The sequence below is a fragment of the Salmo trutta genome, chromosome 19 (genome assembly GCF_901001165.1).
Source record: "Salmo trutta chromosome 19, fSalTru1.1, whole genome shotgun sequence".
Taxonomy (NCBI): Eukaryota; Metazoa; Chordata; class Actinopteri; order Salmoniformes; family Salmonidae; genus Salmo; species Salmo trutta.
The window spans coordinates 26,318,713-26,339,269 of NC_042975.1; the positions used below are offsets into that span (position 1 = coordinate 26,318,713).

The following is a 20,557-nucleotide window of genomic DNA, read 5'->3' on the forward strand; positions in this document are numbered from 1 at the left end:
CTCTATCGGATTGAAGGAGAACGTGGGGGAAAACATTGAAGGCTTTTCCCATTGGAAGGCACGCACAATAATATAGAGTGTCATAGGAGGATAATAAAGCGGCTCATGCCTTGCCTATAGCCTACATGATATGTCATACGATGAGGCATCAAAGCAATTATTTCGCGCTCTATAGAAATCAGCAGAGAACATAATGTTGAGACCTATTTGAGTTTTAATGTAGCCTAATAGTCTGGAAAATGTAATCTCAACCACATGTAATTGACAGATACATTTAGCAAAACTGTGGTTTTATTCGATAGTTATCACATTGTAGAACCAAATACCTTCTCATTGAGTCGGACGATCTGGTCCATTTTTTCTTCATCTTGTAAAAGCTCCTGCAATTCACTGGTGTTTAGAGCCCTATACCCATCTGGGATAGAGTTCGTGTCCTTAAAATTGGACATTGTATTCATTCACAAGCAGTTCAGACGAGTTCGTTTGTAAGCCCATTTGGTTCCATGTCGTTCGCAGTGAATAGCACAGCCGAACGCGCGTGTTGTGTTGAAGCAGACCGCGTAGCGAGAACGGAACGTTTCTGTTGGCGGAGACAATACAAGATGCAGGGACACATACTTACCACGTTTGCAGTTAATGTAATGCCGCTGACAACCACAGGAAGGCATGGTCGTTTATAAGCAAAGGTTATAAACAGTAATACATCTCTGCCACGATTTTGTTTGGCAGTATTTTATTATTGCATACTGATTGTCCTGTATTTCCTAAATACCCCAAAATGTGTAATAATAATAATGCATTGTGTACCTTACATTTGAAAGCATTTTCAATGTATGTAGGCAAGTGTGCAGTTATGCTGTGTGAGTTTGGCAAATGGAATATTGCAACCATTTTCACTTCCTTGACTGTTGTTACATAGCATCATTTTGTAGCAACTATGTTGTTACTATGTATCAACTCTTGAGGTAACTTTCGTTTCAATATCAGTGGTTGTAAAAACTCAATTCCCGTTGTTTTACATATTCAGCTTGCCTCTGGATCTGATTGGATTATTGAGTTGTATGAATCCTGAAGCTCGTTTTCATTGGTAGGATTCTAAAATCGTAATTTTCAGACGATAGGAAAAATGGCGGCGTTTGCTGGAGAGCGATGGCGAAGCGAACTACCAAGTCATGATATTTTTTATAAATTACGAGAGGAACTTGATTTGGAACCCAAAGCGAATTGCAGAACTGCAAAGAGTCTTACATTTTGCCTCAATGGTGACATATTCTTGTGGGATGACGCAGACAGTGTTTTTTACACGACAAATCTGAGGCAGCTCAATTCAGAGGACAGCTTTGAGAGTGTGAAATACCAGGTGAGTAAATTACTAGATAACTTGTTTAAAGGTTGGTTGTTCATCTAGCTAGCTACTTTCTGAGAAGTTTTTTTAAACGAATTATATTAGATAGAATAGTCTCTGCAGTGTAATTACAGTCAGTTGCCACTCCCATTCATTCCTGGCACAATATGCAATCACTTTCACGTTGGCGTTGTCTGAACTCAATGTTTCCTATAATTTTTTTCCAGCATCGGTGGCAAAGTTATCAAAATGAGTTAAGAATTGCAATTCTACACATTTTGTCATAGAGATGAGAGATTTTTTTTTTAAGTCACTGTCCAATGAAAATTTAACTTTTGAAAGTTCATATTCTGTTAACTCCTACCCAAATAATGTTGTTGACTCGACCTGTACTCGTATTTGTGGCCAAAGCATAAATAGTGAAAAACGACTTAAACTCCACCTCAAACTATAAGCGGTCTAAAAGAGGACGAACTGGCTAATCAGTGGTCTACTCATATTCATATTTTTGCACTCACACCGTTCGGTTGTTGGGGTACGCCCACTCCATTCCAACACAGAAAGCTGCTTTAAGGATCTGCCCCTTTTTTTTCTTCCAATTGTCGTCTAAAATGACACTTAAATCTAACTGCCTGTAGCTCATGCCCTGAAGCAAGGATATGCATATTCTTGGTACCATGTGAAAGGAAACACTTTGAAGTTTGTGGAAATGTGAAAGGAATGTAGGAGAATATAACACAATAGATTTGGTAAAAGATAATACAAAGACAAAACCAACCGTTCTTTTGTATTTTTTTTGTACCATCGTCTTTGAAATGCAAGAGAAAGGCCATAATGTATTATTCCAGCCAAGGTGCAATTTCGATTTTGGCCACTAGATGGCAGCAGTGTATGTGTAAAGTTTATACTGATCCAATGAACCATTGCATTTCTGTTTATTAACTTCTCTAGGGTAGGTGAGACGAAATCGTCCCAACTACGTAACAGCCAGTGGAATCCTGTGGCGCGTTATTCAAATACCTTAGAAATGCTATTACTTCAATTTCTCAAACATATGACTATTTTACAGCATTTTAAAGACAAGACTCTCGTTAATCTAACCACACTGTCCGATTTCAAAAAGGCTTTACAACGAAAGCAAAACATTAGATTATGTCAGCAGAGTACCCAGCCAGAAATAATCAGACACCCATTTTTCAAGCTAGCATATAATGTCACATAAATCCAAACCACAGCTAAATGCAGCACTAACCTTTGATGATCTTCATCAGATGACACCCCTAGGACATTATGTTATACAATACATGCATGTTTTGTTCAATCAAGTTCATATTTATATCAAAAACCAGCTTTTTACATTAGCATGTGACGTTCAGAACTAGCATACCCCCCGCAAACTTCCGGTGAATTTACTAAATTACTCACGATAAACGTTCACAAAAAACATAACAATTATTTTAAGAATTATAGATACAGAACTCCTCTATGCACTCGCCATGTCCGATTTTAAAATAGCTTTTCGGTGAAAGCACATTTTGCAATATTCTAAGTAGATAGCCCGGCATCACAGGGCTAGCTATTTACACACCCACCAAGTTTAGCCCTCACCAAAGTCAGATTTACTATAAGAAAAATGTTATTACCTTTGCTGTTCTTTGTCAGAATGCACTCCCAGGACTTCTACTTCAATAACAAATGTTGGGTTGGTCCCAAATAATCCATAGTTATATCCAAATAGCGGTGTTTTGTTCGTGTGTTCAAGACACTATCCGAAAGGGTAAATAAGGGTTATGCGCCCGACGCGTTTCGTGACAAAAAAATTCTAAATATTCCATTACCGTACTTCGAAGCATGTCAACCGCTGTTTAACCCCTGTGCGGCTCGACATCCAGCGAAAAATCCTATCGCCATTAGCATAACAAAATGTAATAATAAAACATTTTTTTTTTTAAATTCTCAAATTATATCGTTTTATAGATACACCTCTCCTGAATCTAACCACGTTGTCCGATTTCAAAAAGGCTTTACTGTCACGTCCTGGCCAGTATAAGGGTTAATTGGTATTGTAGTTTGGTCAGGACGTGGCAGAGGGTATTTGTTTTATGTGGTTCAGGGTGGTGTTTTTGTAGTAAGGGCATTTGATTTAGTATTCCGGGGTTTTTGGGCACTGTTTGAGTTTCACGTATTTCTATGTTGATCTAGTTAGTTGTATGTCTATGTTTGGTTAATTGGGGTGGACTTCCAATTGAAGGCAGCTGTGTGGTGTTGCCTTTGATTGGAAGTCCTATATTAGTTGGGTGTGTTTGTCTGTTTAATTGTGGGAGATTAGCCTTGTGCCTTGCCAGACTGTCTGTAATTCGTGAGTTGTTTTTTGTGTTCTTTTTGATTTAATAAATGTTCAAAATGAACAAACGCAGTCCTGCTGCATTTTGGTCCGCCTTCACCGACGATTACCGTGACATTTACAGCAAAAGCAAAACATTAGATTATGTTAGAGGAGTATATCGTTAAAGTAGCCACATAGCCATTTTCCGACCAACCACATGCATCACAAATAACCAAAAAACAGCTAAATGCAGCACTAACCTTTGACAATCTTCATCAGATGACACACCTAGGACATCATGTTACCCAATTCATGCATTCTTTTGTTCGATAAAGTTCATATTTATATATAAAAACAGCATTTTACATCGGTGCGTAACGTTGACTATTTTCCCTCAAATGCATCCGATGAAACAGCGCTACAATTTACTAAATTACTATTCGAAAACATTTTTAAAATGTAATATTGTCATTCTAAGATTTATAGATGAATATCTCTTGAAAGCATCTGTAATGCCAGATTTAAAAATAACTTTACTGGGTAATCACACTTTGCGATAAAAGGGGATGCGATACTCAGAACAATAGGCTAGCAATACAGGTCAGCTCCATCTTGGAACAATCGCATATCAAATCTAGTCTTGTATACTATTGTCAATAATCCCTTACCTTTGATTATCTTCATCCTTAGGCACTTCCAGGAATCCCAGGTCCACAACAAATGTATTTTCGTTCGAAAAAGTTCATCCTTTATGTTCCATTAGCTTGTTGTTGTTAGCGCGTTCTGAAGGCTGCACCAAAAGTTCCGACGTGCGCAGGGCTACTCTTTCAACAAAATGCATTTTTTTCTTATTTAGGTTCGTTCAAACATGTCAAACGTTGTATAACATAAATCTTTAGGGCGTTTTTCAACTAGAGCTCCAATAAGATTCGAGGGGGACGATTGCATTGTGTTTCAAAATGTTTCGAAAGGGGAGGGTAGCTAGGGGCGCCGGCGTCATAATGGTGATGGCCCTCTCCGTGTGACCACGTTCCACAGCGTGTCATTGTGTCAGTTTTCACAGTAGAAGGCTCAAATCACTTTGTAAAGACTGGGGGACATCTAGTGGAAGCAATAGGAAGTGCTCAATGAACCATAGCTCACGGTGTGATTAATAGGCAACGTGATGAAGTTGAGTCCGCAATTCAGAATTCCACTTCCTGTTTCGATCTGTCTCGGGGTTTTGACTGCCATATGAGTTCTGTTATACTCACAGACACCATTCAAACAGTTTTAGAAACTTTAGGGTGTTTTCTATCCACAAGTATTAATTATATGCATATCCTAGCTTCTGAGTTTGAGTAGTAGGCCATTTAAAATGGGCACAATTTTTTTTCAAAAATCGCTGTAGCGCCCCCTATCCTAGGGGAACGCCAAGAGGTTAACCACATTAGCCTACGTTAGCTCAACCGTCCCGTGGATGGGACACCGATCCCAAAGAAGTTAACCTGTTAGGGCTAGGGGGCAGTATTTACACAGCCGGATAAAAAACGTACCCGATTTAATCTGGTTATTACTACTGCCCAGAAACTAGAATATGCATATAATTATTGCCTTTGGATAGAAAACACCCTAAAGTTTCTAAAACTGTTTGAATGGTGTCTGTGAGTATAACAGAACTCATATGGCAGGCAAAAACCTGAGAAGATTCCAAACAGGAAGTACCCTCTCTGACCATTCCTTGGGCTTCTTGGCTCTGTTTAAAGAAAATTTAGGATCTTTGCTGTAACGTGACACTTCCTACGGCTCCCATAGGCTCTCAGAACCCGGGAAAAAGCTGAATGATGTAATTCCAGCCGCTGGCTGAAAAACTTTAGCGCCTTGGTTAAGTGGTCGATCAGAGGGCCATCAGACTGAGGCTCGTGCACGAGGGGATCCCATGTTTTTACTTTCTCTCTCTTTGAACGTAAACACGCTTTCCCGGTCGGAATATTATCGCTTTTTTACAAGAAAAATGGCATAAAAATTGATTTTAAAACATACTTAATAAAAATAATTGGAAGGGAACATTTCATTCATAAGTAATTATAGGTCATATTTCATAGGAATCTGGAACACTGGACAGTGACTTTAAAGCTAATTTCCTGCAATTCTACACATTTTGCCATGGCTTATGCATGTTCTTATGCTATCTGAGTGACTCAAACATAGCAAAATCAATGGTGGCCCCATGCCTAGAAATTTTTGGACTGTAGTTTTCATTCTGGAGGTTGTTAGTTCTCAAAGATGATCTTATTTAAAAAATGTATAGCTCCATTATATTTTCTACATACATACTTTATATCTGGTTTTAGTCATTTCAGTTTACCCTGAATAATATTTTTTGGAGTGGAGGCCAAGATTTAGCAACTATCGTCATTTACTGCCATCACGCCCGGTGTGAACTTCCAAAAAAAGGTCTAAATAAAAATTTACAAGCAACCAAAATAATGTATCTAGGCTATGTATTGTTTTTGACCAAGTGCACATGTGCCAAATCCACCTCTTTGGAAAGATCACTAAAACATACCTTATATTGTGTACTTAATTTAAATATTGTTGCATTCCGTGTAGCGCATGTGAAACAACAGGTTGATATGACATTCATACACTGTTGTAGAGGTCGACCGATTAATCGGGATGGCCGATTAATTAGGGCTGATTTCAAGTTTTCATAACAATCGGTAATCGGTATTTTTGGCCACCGATTTGCCGATTTTTTTATTTTATTTTTTGATCTTTTTTATACACCTTTATTTTACTAGGCAAGTCAGATTAAGAACACATTCTTGTTTTCAATGACGGCCTAGGAACGGGGGTTAACTGCCTTGTTCAGGGGGGATTCAGGGATTCGTTTTTGCAACCTTCTGGTTACTAGTCCAACGCTCTAACCACCTGCCTTACATTGCACTCCACGAGGAGCCTGCATGGCAGGCTGACTACCTGTTACGCGAGGGCAGCAAGAAGCCAAGGTAAGTTGCTAGCTAGCATTAAACTTATCTTATAAAAAATATCAATCTTAACATAATCACTAGTTAACTACACATGGTTGATGATATTACTAGTTTATCAAACGTGTCCTGCGTTGCATATAATCGATGCGGTACCTGTTAATTTCTCATCGAATCACAGCCTACTTCGACAAACGGGTGATGATTTAACAAGCGCATTTGCGAAAAAAGCACTGTCGTTGCACCAATGTACCTAACCATAAACATCAATGCCTTTCTTTAAAATCAATACACAAGTATATGTTTTTTAAACCTGCATATTTAGTTAATATTGCCTGCTAACATGAAATTGTGTCACTGCTCTTGCGCTCATTGCCTGGCTCGTTGCGAACTAATTTGCCAGAATTTTACGTAATTATGACATACCATTGAAGGTTGTGCAATGTAACAGGAATATTTAGACTTAGGGATGCCACCCGTTAGATAAAATACGGACCGGTTCCGTATTTCGCTGAAAGAAAAAAACGTTTTGTTTTCGAGATGATAGTTTCTGGATGATAGTTCCGGATGATAGTTTCCGGATTCTACCATATTAATGACCTAAGGCTCGTATTTCTGTGTGTTTATTATATTATAATTAAGTCTATGATTTGATAGAGCAGTCTGACTGAGCGGTGGTAGGCACCAGCAGGCTCGTAAGCATTCATTCAAACAGCACTTTCGTGCGTTTTGCCAGCAGCTTTTCGCAATGCATTGCGCTGTTTATGACTTCAAGCCTATCAACTCCCAAGATTAGGCTGGTGTAACCGATGTGAAATGGCTAGCTAGTTAGCGGGTGCGCACTAATAGCGTTTCAAACGTCACTCGCTCTGAGACTTGGAGTAGTTGTTCCCCTTGCTCTACATGGGTAACGCTGCTTCGAGGGTGGCTGTTGTCGATGTGTTCCTGGTTCGAGCCCAGGTAGGAGCGAGGAGAGGGACGGAAGCTATACTGTTACACTGGCAATACTAAAGTGCCTATAAGAGCTGTCTAATGGGTAAATTAATGGTAGCTAACTGGGCTAGAGAGGAGACATATTTATCATCTCCTCATCTGTCCAGATACTGGTTCGGGCCTTGTCCAGAAAAACACATTACCTCTATATACTACCCCTTAGCACTTTTGGAGATCTGAGAGGATTGGATAGGTGTAGGCAATATGGCAAATATTCCACCTAGCTTGGCCAAGGTGGAGCTATCATATTGCCTAAACCTAATGAAATCCTCTCAAATCTCTAAGGGGCTAGGGTTTGTTTCTGGACAAGGCCACTGACTTAATCAACGTTAGCATCTACACTGAGTGTACAAAACATTAGGAACACCTTTCCAATATTGAATTGCACTGCCTTTTTGCCCTCAGAACAGCTTCAATTCGTCGGGGCATGGACTCTACAAGGTGTCAAAAGCGTTCCTCGGGGATGCTGGCCCATGTTGACTCCAGTGCTTCCCACAGTTGTGAAGTTGGCTGGATGTCCTTTGGGTGGTGGACCATTCTTGATACACACGGGAAACTGTTGAGCATGAAAAACCCAGCAGTGTTGCAGTTCTTAACACACTCAAACTGGTGCGTCTGGCACCTACTACCATACCTTGTTCAAAGGCACTTAAATATTTTGTCTTGCCCATTTCACACTCTGAATGGCACACATACACCATCCATGTCTCAAGACTTTAAAAACATTTGTTTAACCTGTCTCCTCCCCTTCATGCACACTGATTTTAAGTGGATTTAACAGGTGACATCAATAAGGGATCATAGCTTTCACCTGGTCAGTCTGTCATGTTTTGTAATCAGTGTATATCTTTTTTTCATTTGTTTTCTCAGACTCAGTTGTGCATAAATCCTCCACGGTTCGAAGTATGCCAGGTGTTGCTGAGCCCAACACAGTACCATGTCGCACTCATTGGACAACGGGGTGCCACCGTTCTAGAATTACCACAGCGGTGGGGCAAGAGGTCAGAGTTTGAAGGAGGACGGAGCGAAGTTTACTGCAAGTGAGTATGAAACATTATCCCAATTCCCATTTCTATCATAAATAACAATCTGACTCCAACAAAGCATTTTTTTATTTTTATATCTTGGACCCTTTAGGGATCTGAAGAGCACTCTGCAGGGTCCCTACTTGAACAGTTAGGAAGCACCTGTATCATAGAGAAAAATAAACTACAACAGAATCGTGCCATGGGCTGGAACTAAGTGGCCCATATAGCCTACTGTAAGGAAGTATCCCCATCCCACACTTATTGTCTTGAGTTCAAAGAAAATCCCATATTTTGGTTCATATCAAATAAACATTCTTATACCACTCTAAATCCTGTGTTGACTCTATTCCATGGGGTAGATTAATAAAGGATTCTCTGCTGAGTGAAACGTGGTTTACCCTCTACCAGGACTATTCCTGTAGCTGAGCGATTCTTTACCAGTTCAGCCTCAGTGACCCTGCGGCAGGCTGCCTGGTTCCCCAGTGAGACGGAGGAGCCCCACCTAGTGCTGCTGACCTCTGACAACACCATCAGGTGAACATGCACCACGCCATTTATAAAGCACTGATATATGTTTGTCTCATCAATCAATGGGTTCGTTAGCTATTGTGCCCCACTGTGATCTGCACCACCAGCTCCTACGAGTGATTTATGTGGCTATTCGTAGTTTTATACTGTATTGGCCATACAACTGCACTGCATTGACATTGTATTGGTGTGTATAGGTTCTATGGGTTGAAAGAGCCTCAGACTCCAGCTAGAGCGCTATCAGTGTCCCAATCAGAGGAGGACAGCAGTGTACACACTCGAGGGTGAGTTATTTCATCCTCTGAATTGACCAAATCAAAATATAATTGACCTACACCGTGCTATCTGGCTTACTAATGAGATCTGTCGCTCAATTCTCTTTCTCAGGCGCTCCTATGCAGCCTCTCTGGGGGAGATTGCTGTTGCGTTCGACTTTGGACCAGTGGCAAGTGCTCCTCGACAGCTCACAGGCCAGCGGTCTAAGGAGGATGTGCTGGTGTACCCTCTCTACATACTCTATGAGAATGGAGAGACCTATCTCAGCTACACTAGCCTCGCACACAGGTAAGGGGCTTAGAGGCAGTGTCTTGATTCACAATTACCTGAGTTCCGAACTTGAAGGCTGCCAAGCGCGTCTCTTTCCAGAATGAGCTTTCTCCCGCCAATTCGTGCGCATTCAGTGTTTCATAGCTTCATTGTGTGAATTGTTTGACCTTTGATTGTTAGTCTAGCAATTCCCCATTACATATATCACCAGTAGTACATTTTCCGTTAATCCTCATTGGATTTTGTTAATGCATTCAATATGTTATTATTACAGTCGTTTACTGTTCTCTCGTTTACAGAGTGCACAACCTATGCTACGCTTGTGAGAAACAAGTTTTGGTTTATTTAATTCCGTTCACGAGTTTTGTCAATTTATTCATTATTTTGTTTGGCACGATCCTGTCAGTGTTGAGTAAAGGTAAAACACGTCCTTACTAAGGATAAAACACGTCCTTACTCAACAATGACAGGAGCGCTCCAAACAAAAGACAATGAATAAATTGACAAAACCCGTAAATAGAATGAAATAAACCAAAACTTGTTTCTCGCAAGTGTAGCATAGGTTATGAGATCTGCAAATGTGTCCACTCCGACAATGAGAACATTAAACGACTGCATTAATAATATATTGAATGCATTAACAGAATCCAAACAAACATTGTAGATTAGAAATTATGGGGATTAATGAAAATGGACTACTGGTGATTACTTATAGAAGTAGGTCTAGGCTACCTGCGCAAATGTATAAATGTGCACATTTGGGGATGGCTGATAGTATATCTGATTGTCTTATCTCACCACCACTAATGAGCTTTGGAGCTTCTCAAATACATTTTTTCTTCCTCAAACGGCATGTAAACAAAGTCTGTTTTTACATCCATTGAGAATTACTTTTTGTGTATTTGAAAAATCTTTCCAGCTCTCTCCCTTTCGATAACCACCTAGCCTCGGTGTGAAACAGAAAAATGTCATGCTCTGATCCAGTGCAAACGTCATTAAATACCTGATTTATTCTTATACTGTGCGCACATACAGGTGTGTCTGTCCCGAGCTGGGAAACTCTGAGAGACCAGTTGACGTACAGAGGAATGTCATTGAAAGAACATGAACAAACTGCCATGCATAGACAATGTGTTTTATAGGATATTTATTTTTTATCAGGATATTTTCTACCTGCAATGTTTTTATTTGTTGGCTTTATGTAGGCTATTTTTATCTAGTTAGCAATGGAAGTTAGGGCTACTTGCATTGGTATATAGGCCTATCTCTGCATTCTGTGCTAAGTTCTTTAGCTGCCAATAGCTCACGTCACGCATTTCCATACAGGATTTACCCCAGTGTTTTACCCTAAAGTCTCAGACTTTTCAGTTTCCATCTACATGGGTCTGTCGGTACCCGTGTCTTACTGGGCCATGGCTTTGACGGACCTGCCCTCACTTGGGGCCAAAGGCAGGCCACTAGTACTTTTTATCCTCTATTTACATAACAAAGGCTAACTGAATTTTAGCACCTTCTCACAGAGCATCTGTTTTGATTACACAGAGGTTGTTGATTCTGCCCTTCACAAGTTCTCACTGTCAGCCCTAGCAATGGAAACACATTCTCTAGTTTAACATAAGGGTGTGTACACTAGTGTAAAACTGGCTTTGCAGTCAAAAAGCAGCAACGGTGTATGGACAATGTGTCCATTTGGCAGAGGCAGGCACTCCTGCATTAGATTAATTTAAAACTTTTAGATTTGTATCATTTAGATATAATTTATATTAACCACATACATTGATTTTGAGATACGAAGACATTCGGTAGAAATGGTAAGATGAATTGTAAATTGGCACTCCACATGAAAAAAGTTTCTGACCCCTTTTGTAGCCTATTACCGGCAACTTCAGGAGCATAAGGACAGAATCTGCGAGGCCAGCAGCAGCGGGAGGAGGGGGGTCGGGAACAGTTTTCTTTTCATCTGGTTATCTTGATCTTTGGCTCCATCTTGAGTTATTGTCTCTTAATTATTTCATCAAACAGTGCTCTTAAAGCATCAAACAATCTCAGTGCATATAGTTGATTTTATTAAAATACATACAGTGCATTCGGAAAGTACTCAGATCCCTTGACTATTTCCAAATTTTGTTACGTTAAAGCCTTATTCTAAAATGGATAAAATTATTATTATTTACTTTTTTACCCTCATCAATCTACACAATACCCCATAATAACAAAGCAAAAACTGGTTAAGAATTTTGTGACATTTGTATAAAATAAACTATCACATTTACATAAGTATTCAGACCCTTTACTCAGTACTTTGTTGAAGCCCCTTTAGCAGTGATTACAGTCTCGAGTCTTGGGTATGACGCTACAAGCGTGGCACCCCTATATTTGGGGAGTTTCTCCCATTCTTCTCTGCAGATCCTCTCAAGCTCTGTCAGGTTGGATGGGGAGCGTTGCTGCACATCTATTTGCAGGTCTCTCAGAGATATTCGTTAGGGTTCAAGACCGGGCTCTGGCTGGGCCACTCAAGGACATTCAGAGACTTGTCCCGAAGTCACTCCTGCGTTGTCTTAGCTGTGTGCTTAGGGTTGTTGTCCTGTTGGAAGGTGAACTTTCACCTCAGTCTGAGGTCCTGAGCACTCTGGAGCAGGTTTTCGTCAAAGATCTCTCTGTACTTTGCTCCGTTTTTTTCCTCATACCTGACTAGTCTCCCAATCCCTGCCGTTTGGCAAAGGAGAAATGCTCACTAACAGGGATGTAAACACATTTGTGTACATTCAAGAGAAAAACGCCTTTTGTGCGGATGGGAGATTTTATATGTTGCGTTTATATTTATGTTCAGTATATTATGCTACTGTTTGAGGAAAATGTAATAAAATATCATCCATAATAGGAATCTCATTTGAATCTCATTCCTAGACCCTATTTCTGTCTTTCAGTTCGGGTTGCCTCAGTAAGCCCAGTGGGCCCTTACTCATGTACCCCGCGGCAGAGGATAACTATGGTTACGACGCCTGTGCCGTGCTCTGCCTGCCCTGCGTGCCCAACATCCTGGTCATCGCCACAGAAACGGGCACACTGTATCACTGCGTGGTGCTGGAAGCAGAGGAGGAGACAGGAGTAAGTACTGTGCAACGTTACAGAATATTTAGATAGAAATGTTTTGTGATAAACAGATATGATTGTCTATCTAGTAGAACAGGGAATCGTGTTGGCTCTATTCATTACATATATCTGTACAATTCTGAACATTTCACCTCACGTAATGTCCATGGAGGAATTTTCTTCTCTGTGTGTGATTGACAGGCAGTGGAGAAGTGGATGCGGGGCTCGGAGGCGGTGCCCTCTCTCTATGTGTTTGAGTGTGTAGAGCTGGAGCTTACCCTCAAACTGGCCGCTGGGGAGGAGGAGTTTGTGGAGTCTGACTTCACCTGCCCAATCAGACTGCACAGAGGTGAGTGAGTCATGCTGATTGGTTGGTATAGTTGAATGCTAAAATGGGATCCATTGATGCTTCTCACCAGGTCTTGATGTCTCAAAGTCCACACCCCATCATCATTTGTCAAATGTACTTTGAATGTGATTTTTTTTCTTCTGTGGTGTTCCGTATGTTTCATTGAAACTTGCTTTATGCCCTATTGCAGACCCCCTGTGCCAGCACAGATACCACTGCACGCATGAGGCAGGAGTGCACAGTGTAGGCCTCACTTGGTTCAACAAACTGCACAAGTGCCTCCAGTCAGGTGAGGCCTTCATGTCCAGACGGGGTGTCAATTCAATTGCGTTGTTTACCACATAAATCGGAGGCGGTTAGTGCATGTTAGTGAATTAATTTGCCTGATGTGCCATAATGCTCTCTCCACAGATGAGGAGGACAAGGATAGTCTTCAGGAGCTGGCTGCTGAACACCGCTGCATCGTAGAGCACATCCTCTGTACCAGGCCTCTTAGTAGCAGGTAGCACTACAACTATCAAGGCACCAGATATTAATATGATGACATTGAATAGATTGAGATTCTAATTGGCAGCCCTTAGTCATAAGTACCAACTTGGGACTGTTGTCATAGATTGTCAACGTGGCAGTAAATGTTGTTTGCTCGTGTATTTAAAAATACATTTAAAAAAACATCTCTCTCTCGCTCTTTGGCCACAGTTTGTCAGCTCCAGTACGGGGCTTCTGGATTGTGTCTGACCTGTCTTTGGGTGCCACCATGATCTGCATTACCAGCACCTACGAGTGTCTACTACTGCCTCTCCTGTACGGTTCAGTATGGACTCAAGTGTTTTGGTCAATTTCATTTTTGAATGTCAATTCTGGAATGATAATGACTATTCTTTTTTATTTCATTATATAGGAGTAGAGTTGCAAAGGGTTGGGAACTTTCCGCTAAATTTCCAGAAGTTTTCCATGGGAAGTTAAGCCTGGAATGTTTGCTTAAATTCATCAAAAAAGTTAGCTTATAACAGTGAACCTTTTTTGTGGGATACACAAGGCAATTCTAGGTCTTGTGTCATATTTTGGTTAAACTATCCCCAATTCAATGGAATTGCAACCCTCTGCATGTACAGTGCATTCTTCCATCACATGTGCAGTGCACTTTTCTATCCCATGTACAGCTGATTCTCAAGATCTTGCACACTAATGAGATGCTATTGAGCCCACACTACTACACTGTCTGAGCCAAGGACTACATGCTTTCTGGGAAGTTTTGATTACAATACTGGGTGGGGTGACTATATTTTATATGACATAGTTTTTTAGTTAACTAGTAAGTAGTAGCCTACAGCAAAGTGTGTTTAAATAATTTTTACAATTTCTGCTAGTTAGTTTTTGCTACCATGTGGTTTTAGCTTGCTTGAGCCTGCTAACTGAGGAGTGTTAATTCACCTGTTTCCATACATGTTTCATTTAAAAACATTTATCTTACAAAATAGTTGTTTAATCTAACTGCTTAACTATTTATCTGTACATGGAATTGTATTTGTTGTTTTTTTTACTCATTTTTTTCTAATCTTTACAGGAAAATGCCACGTGCACTATCTGATGTGTGGAGACATTTCACTGCAGCTAATGTAGAAGGAAAAGCTGTGTACATTTGCAAATAATGTGCCAAACAGCTCATGGTCCTCCTGGAATCAGAAGTGTTTTTGACTCAATGGAGGAATGTAGTCAGAGAAATGCTGATGAATGTCTTGCTCGAGCTGTGTATGCAGCTGGTTCACCTCTGATGCTCACAGGCAATGTGTATTGGAAGAGATTTCAAATTGTTCTTCGCCCAGCATACACCACTCCAACCAGCATGCTTTATCTACTCATTTGCTGGATGCAGAGTTCAAGTGAAGGTCAAGCAAATCATAGAGAAAGCAGACTGTATTGCAAGCATCTCTGATGGGTGGTCGAATGTTTGTGGGCAAGGAATAATTAACTACATCATCTCCACCCCTCAACCAGTATTCTACAAGAGCACAGACACACCGGTCTCTACATTGCAGATGAGCTGAAGGCAGTCATCAATGACCTTGGACCATAGAAGGTATTTGCACTGGTGACAGACAATGCTGCGAACATGAAGGCTGCTTGGTCTAAAGTGGAGGAGTCCTACCCTCACATCACACCCATTGGCTGTGCTGCTCATGCATTGAATCTGCTCCTCAAGGACATCATGGCACTGAAAACAATGGATATACTCTACAAGAGAGCCAAGGAAATGGTTAGGTATGTGAAGGGTCATCAAGGTATAGCAGCAATCTACCTCACCAAGCAAAGTGAAAAGAATAAGAGCACCACAATGAAGCTGCCCAGCAACACCCCGTTGGGGTGGTGTTGTCATCATGTTTGACAGTCTCCTGGAGGGGAAGGAGTCTCTCCAAGAAATGGCCATATCACAGTCTGCCGATATGGACATCTCCATCAAGAGGATCCTCCTGGATGATGTATTTTGGGAGAGAGTGGTAAGCAGCCTGAAACTCCTGAAACCTATAGCAGTAGCCATTGCACGGATTGAGGGAGACAATGCCATCCTGTCTGATGTTCAGACTCTGCTTGCAGATGACAGAGAAGAAATCCGTACTGCCCTGCCCACTTCACTGTTGCTCCAAGCAGAGGAAACTGCAGTTCTGAAATGCATCAAAAAGCGTGAAGACTTCTGCCTGAAGCCCATACACGCCGCAGCGTACATGTTGTACCCCAAGTATGCTGGCAAGAGCATCCTGTCTGGTGCAGAGATCAACAAGGCCTATGGTGTTATCACTACCGTATCTCGCCACCTTGGCCTGGATGAGGGCAAGGTTCTTGGCAGTCTGGCGAAATACACTTCCAACTAAGGGCTTTGGGATGGAGATGCAATATGGCAGTCGTGCCAACATATCTCATCAGCCACCTGGTGGAAGGGACTTTGTGGATCTGAGGCTCTTTCCTCTGTTGCCTCCATCATCCTCCAAATCCCAGCAACATCAGCCGCCTCAGAGCGCAACTAGTCCTTGTTTGTAAACACACGCACAAAAGCACGCAACTGACCAAGGGTTCAAAAATTGGTGGCCATCTGGGCAAATTTGAGGCTTTTTGAGCCTGACAACGAGCCATCCTCAACAAGGTTGGAAAGTGACAGTGAAGATGAGGCCTCAGAGTCTGATGTTCAAGAGGTGGACATTGAGGATGTCCAGGGAGAAAACCAAAGCTTTAGTTTCTAGACTACAATTTTACAATGTATGTTAAAAATGTTTTTTCGGAGATGCGATGGATCATTCAATATTCCCTTTTGTTGTTCAGTGAAATCATCCCATGTGAAGAGTCAACTCATTTAATTAAAGTTCAATTCATAACTAAATCTTTTTTTTTTTTCTATTGGAAGGATTTAATAATTCGTAATTATGTCTACTTATGATAAGGTAAAAGGTTTGTTTCTGTTTCCATATGATATGGTAAATATATCCAATGCAAAAAACATCTACGTTTAAATGGTATTAATATTAATTTGCATATATTCCCGTTAATTCCCACAGAAGGTTTCCACCTCTGAATATTCCACAAAATGTGCAACCCTATGCAGGGAGCATTATCAGTCCAAACGTAAAAAAATATATAGATAGGAAAGTGTGTCACAGGCTGATGGTGCATGTCTATGTGTGTCCTAGGAGTTCCATCCGGCCTCCCTCTCCTCCCCTGCTGTGTTCCTACCCAGGGGTAGGCTCAGCTAGCTCTCCTCTGCATGGATTGCACAACAACTACTTTGAGCAGCACATTCGAAACATCCTAGCCCGAAGCTCCACCAATCCTCTCATGCTGAGGTAACACACTCACCACAGTACAGTGAAAACACCCCTGTAGGATGATCTTGGATTTGTACAGATGCTTATTTTGACTCCATAGCAACATGTTTTGGCATCATGCTGAGCCATTTTGACATGTAGTATCCTCCCTTGTGGCTGTTTTTGGAATGACAATATATTCTCAATGAACTGGCTTGATAACGGTTAGATCAAACTTTACAGAATGCCCAGCTTCTGCTATAAACAAAAAGACCACTATTATTCTTGGTTTATTGTGTGGTCTCAGTCATGTTGTCCTGTGCTTTTAGGGCAGGGGACAAGGACACATCGTCCCCTCCTCCAGAGTGTCTCCAGCTGCTGAGCAGAGCCACCCAGGTGTTCAGAGAGGAGTACATCCTCAAACAGGATATGGCCCGTGAGGAGATGCAGAGAAGGTAAATGTCACTCATTAACAGATAAATACACACATATTTAATCAACAACACACATGATCACTTGTAGTTGTAGTTCTGACACACACACACACACAGGCCGTGTACAAAATCTGTCTTGCTTACTTTTTACTAAAACTCAATACTGTGTACTAATATTATTACATACTATTTATAACGTACTTTGTGTAAAAACGTATGCAGTAAGCAACACATATCAACATACTACTTACTCATCCATACTGAGAAGGCGTCATCTAAATTGCAATCGTGTTTGTTCCCCGCCAATCGTACAATTTTGTAGAGCACTTCCCCTATTCTATGTCTTCCTTGTGGCTCAGTTGGTAGAGCATGGTGTGTGCAACGCCAGGGTTGTGGGTTTGATTCCCACGGGGGGCCAGTACAAAAAAAATGCATGAAATGTATGCATTCACTACTGTAAGTCGCTCTGTATAAGAGTGTCTGCTAAATGACTCAAATGCCTAATTATCAGCTGTGTCAAACACATGTGAAAAGACTATTCTCTTCTTCAATGTGTTCAGTGAATTCTACTTGATGCTGAGTATGACATCCTGACATTTAAAGCGTTCAAAATTTCACATACTATAAAACATCCTATTTTCGGGCATACCCAAAAAGCGTACTATTTAGAACTCAAGTATGGGTAATCGGACACAGCCATGTCAGGAAGCATGTTGTTGATTGGTTTTTCTTCTTCAGGGTGAAACTGCTGACAGGACAGAAGAACAAGCAGCTTGAGGACCTGGCCCTGTGCAGAGGAGAGGTAAATAGAGTTTCCCAATAAACTTAGTGCTTGATGCCCATAGCTATGCACTCCCAAGGCTTACAGCAACTCAGAATTGTGCTATAACAATGAAAGCACTTAAAATAATGATGAAACATTGTAATACTAATGCATTTCACTTATGCTATGCTTTTTCTACTTACAGAATGAAGTAAAGTGAAAGACGGACATGTATTGCATGAAGAATAGGTAGCGGTAGCTGCAGATGTGGAAAAGGCTTCAGACAATGCGTCTTACAGTGCATCAGTTATCAGCAGTGGTAGAAATGTGCTCATGTGTATTTATTATCCTGTTTGCTCCCAGTGTACATATAATATGATTATTCAATGAGGTCACATTCATATGTAATTGAATGTGATGTGACTGATTTGGTTTGACCGGCAGTCTGGGGGTTGATAATGCAATTAGAGGCCAAACAGAACTCTTTGAATTACAGTGATGGAAGTACTGAGGCTTCATGAGCTTTACCATGCATTTCATATACTTTGGAGCTATTCTTCATCTTGTATTTATTTTTCTATCAATAGGAAAAGCCTGCGAGCGTCTGCAGAGCGTCTGGCTGATAAGTACGAGGATGCCAAGTATCGCCAGGAGGCCACCATGAACAGGTAGCTAGCTACACCCGTCACTCTACGCTCCTCTTTCAAATCTAATCTAATCTTCATGGCTTGTTTCAGAAGTCTACATTTGTTTATACATTTTGTTTTTAAAGTCTTCAAAACAGTCAGACACCCAAGCAACATAAGAACTGACTAACTCTCTCAACAAAAAGCTATCTGCTTCAGAGCTTCTATTACATCAACTATTCCAGGGTGAAGCAGGTTCTGGGCAGTCTGCGCAGTCAGCTGCCCGTTCTGTCTGACAGTGAGAAAGACATGAAGAAAGAGCTCCAGACTATCAACGACCAACTGCGTCACCTGGGCAACGGCATCAAACAGGTGAGCTGCCCTCTTGGGGTCTCTGTCATCCTCATGGAGCCTCGTACTGGTTCACAGTAATAACTGGACTGGTGTCTTATCTTCTCCCAGGTAAATATGAAGAAGGAGTAACAGAAGAAACAGATGGACAAAGGGGTGTCTCCAACCAGGGCTACTGTCGCCCTCAACGCGCACCAGAGGAAGTGTGTCCAGGAGGTTATAACAGAACAGTGAGTATGAGCAGCTCTTCCCTGGGTGTTATGCCAGCCTGCTGGCTGTATGATACCCATTGACCCGTTTTGTTTGGAGATGGTCCCAAATTTTTTACGTTGTCCCTACTGTTTAATGTTGGCCCTCTGTCTTGTTTAATATGATCTAGCAGTGTTGTTTCCCTCTCTCTTCCAGGGGAGAGCACATAGGAGAAATTATGAAACAGATCAAGGACATCAAGAACCATTTCAGTTTCTGAGACCGTTAAGGGAGCCATCCTTCATATACAGCTATCCCACTGCTTTCCAAACAACCAAAATAATAATGAAGCACTATTGTTAATACTTAGTCAAAGCTTGCTAAAATAGTCTGTCTCATGACATGTCAACTCATTGACTCATAAGGCATTGTCAGCCATAATGTCAGATTTTTGGAACCAGTCATTGAAATGGGAAAATGTTGTATACGTGAGTCTACACAAGGTTTTATACACAGACAAATATACATTAATGGTATCTGGAGAATAAAAGTAATGCATGTACAGTACTACCCATTTTTCAAATGTGTTTATTTTAACTCCGCATGAACACATACTGGTCTTGGTGGGGATCTTTTCTTCAGCTTCGCCATTAGGCACTTACCGCAGTTTCTCATATTGCATGACTTGCTCCTGTCTGTGATTTACAGGGCTGTCACCTTGGAGGGGAGTTGGTCTCATGGTTCAAGTGTGACAGCAGTTTTTAATCTCCATACATTCTTTGATGCATTGAGTTTACATCAACTGTAGCAAACTCTACTCAATCTTTTAAAACTGGGGGTACACAATTAAAATATTTTGGGGTATTTTTGCAACAATACCATCGTGGATACCATTGTCTCTGCTTCCAGTATGAAGAAAGTTTGAGGTAGTTTCACGAGCCAATGCTAATTAACGTTAGCGCAATGACATCGACAGGAGGTTAGCATGCCAGCTGTTCCTGTTCAGACTGGGGAAGTAGGTAAATGGCTTCTTTGCCAAAATCGGGGAAATTAGTCATTGGAGCTGGGTTTTTTCTGGTAGTGGTAATTTTCAGGTTGGAGAAAGTGCTTCGGTGTCGACTTAAACAAAAACCAGAACGCATGCTGAAAATATTTAATCCCATCTGAGAAATAACTAAATTAAATCTTGACAGTCAGGTACCTAGGCAATAAACGTTGGGAAA

At 41.1% G+C, this 20,557-nt stretch overlaps 2 protein-coding genes across 8 annotated transcripts in view; one reads left to right on the plus strand and one right to left on the minus strand.

The window, feature by feature from the left end:
* LOC115154238 (vacuolar protein sorting-associated protein 37D) overlaps positions 1-664 on the minus strand; it is a 47,100-nt gene extending 46,436 nt beyond the window's left edge. Inside the window, exon 1 of the mRNA XM_029700260.1 lies at positions 327-664. Within this exon, the coding sequence (XP_029556120.1) occupies positions 327-458 (132 nt within the window). The 5' untranslated portion in view covers positions 459-664. The remainder of the gene's footprint in view (positions 1-326) is intronic.
* Positions 665-1,091: 427 nt separating this feature from the next.
* LOC115154237 (nuclear pore complex protein Nup88) lies at positions 1,092-19,904 on the plus strand. 7 transcript variants are annotated; one of them, XR_003867850.1, is made up of 18 exons: positions 1,099-1,360; positions 8,504-8,673; positions 9,070-9,195; positions 9,387-9,473; positions 9,577-9,753; positions 12,663-12,843; positions 13,030-13,177; positions 13,368-13,466; positions 13,589-13,679; positions 13,877-13,981; positions 16,858-17,010; positions 17,301-17,426; positions 18,144-18,207; positions 18,374-18,495; positions 18,756-18,836; positions 19,040-19,166; positions 19,257-19,375; positions 19,551-19,904. XR_003867850.1 is itself a non-coding variant. In XM_029700258.1 (16 exons), exons 1-15 carry the CDS (start codon positions 1,127-1,129, stop codon positions 18,789-18,791), a joined length of 1,803 nt encoding a protein of 600 aa, XP_029556118.1. In that variant the 5' UTR covers positions 1,099-1,126; the 3' UTR covers positions 18,792-18,836; positions 19,040-19,168. The 7 variants fall into 7 exon arrangements, 2 of the variants coding, with proteins under 2 accessions (XP_029556119.1, XP_029556118.1); XR_003867851.1 differs by having other exon boundaries at positions 18,374-18,487; XR_003867849.1 differs by having other exon boundaries at positions 18,374-18,417.
* Positions 19,905-20,557: the final 653 nt, after the last annotated feature.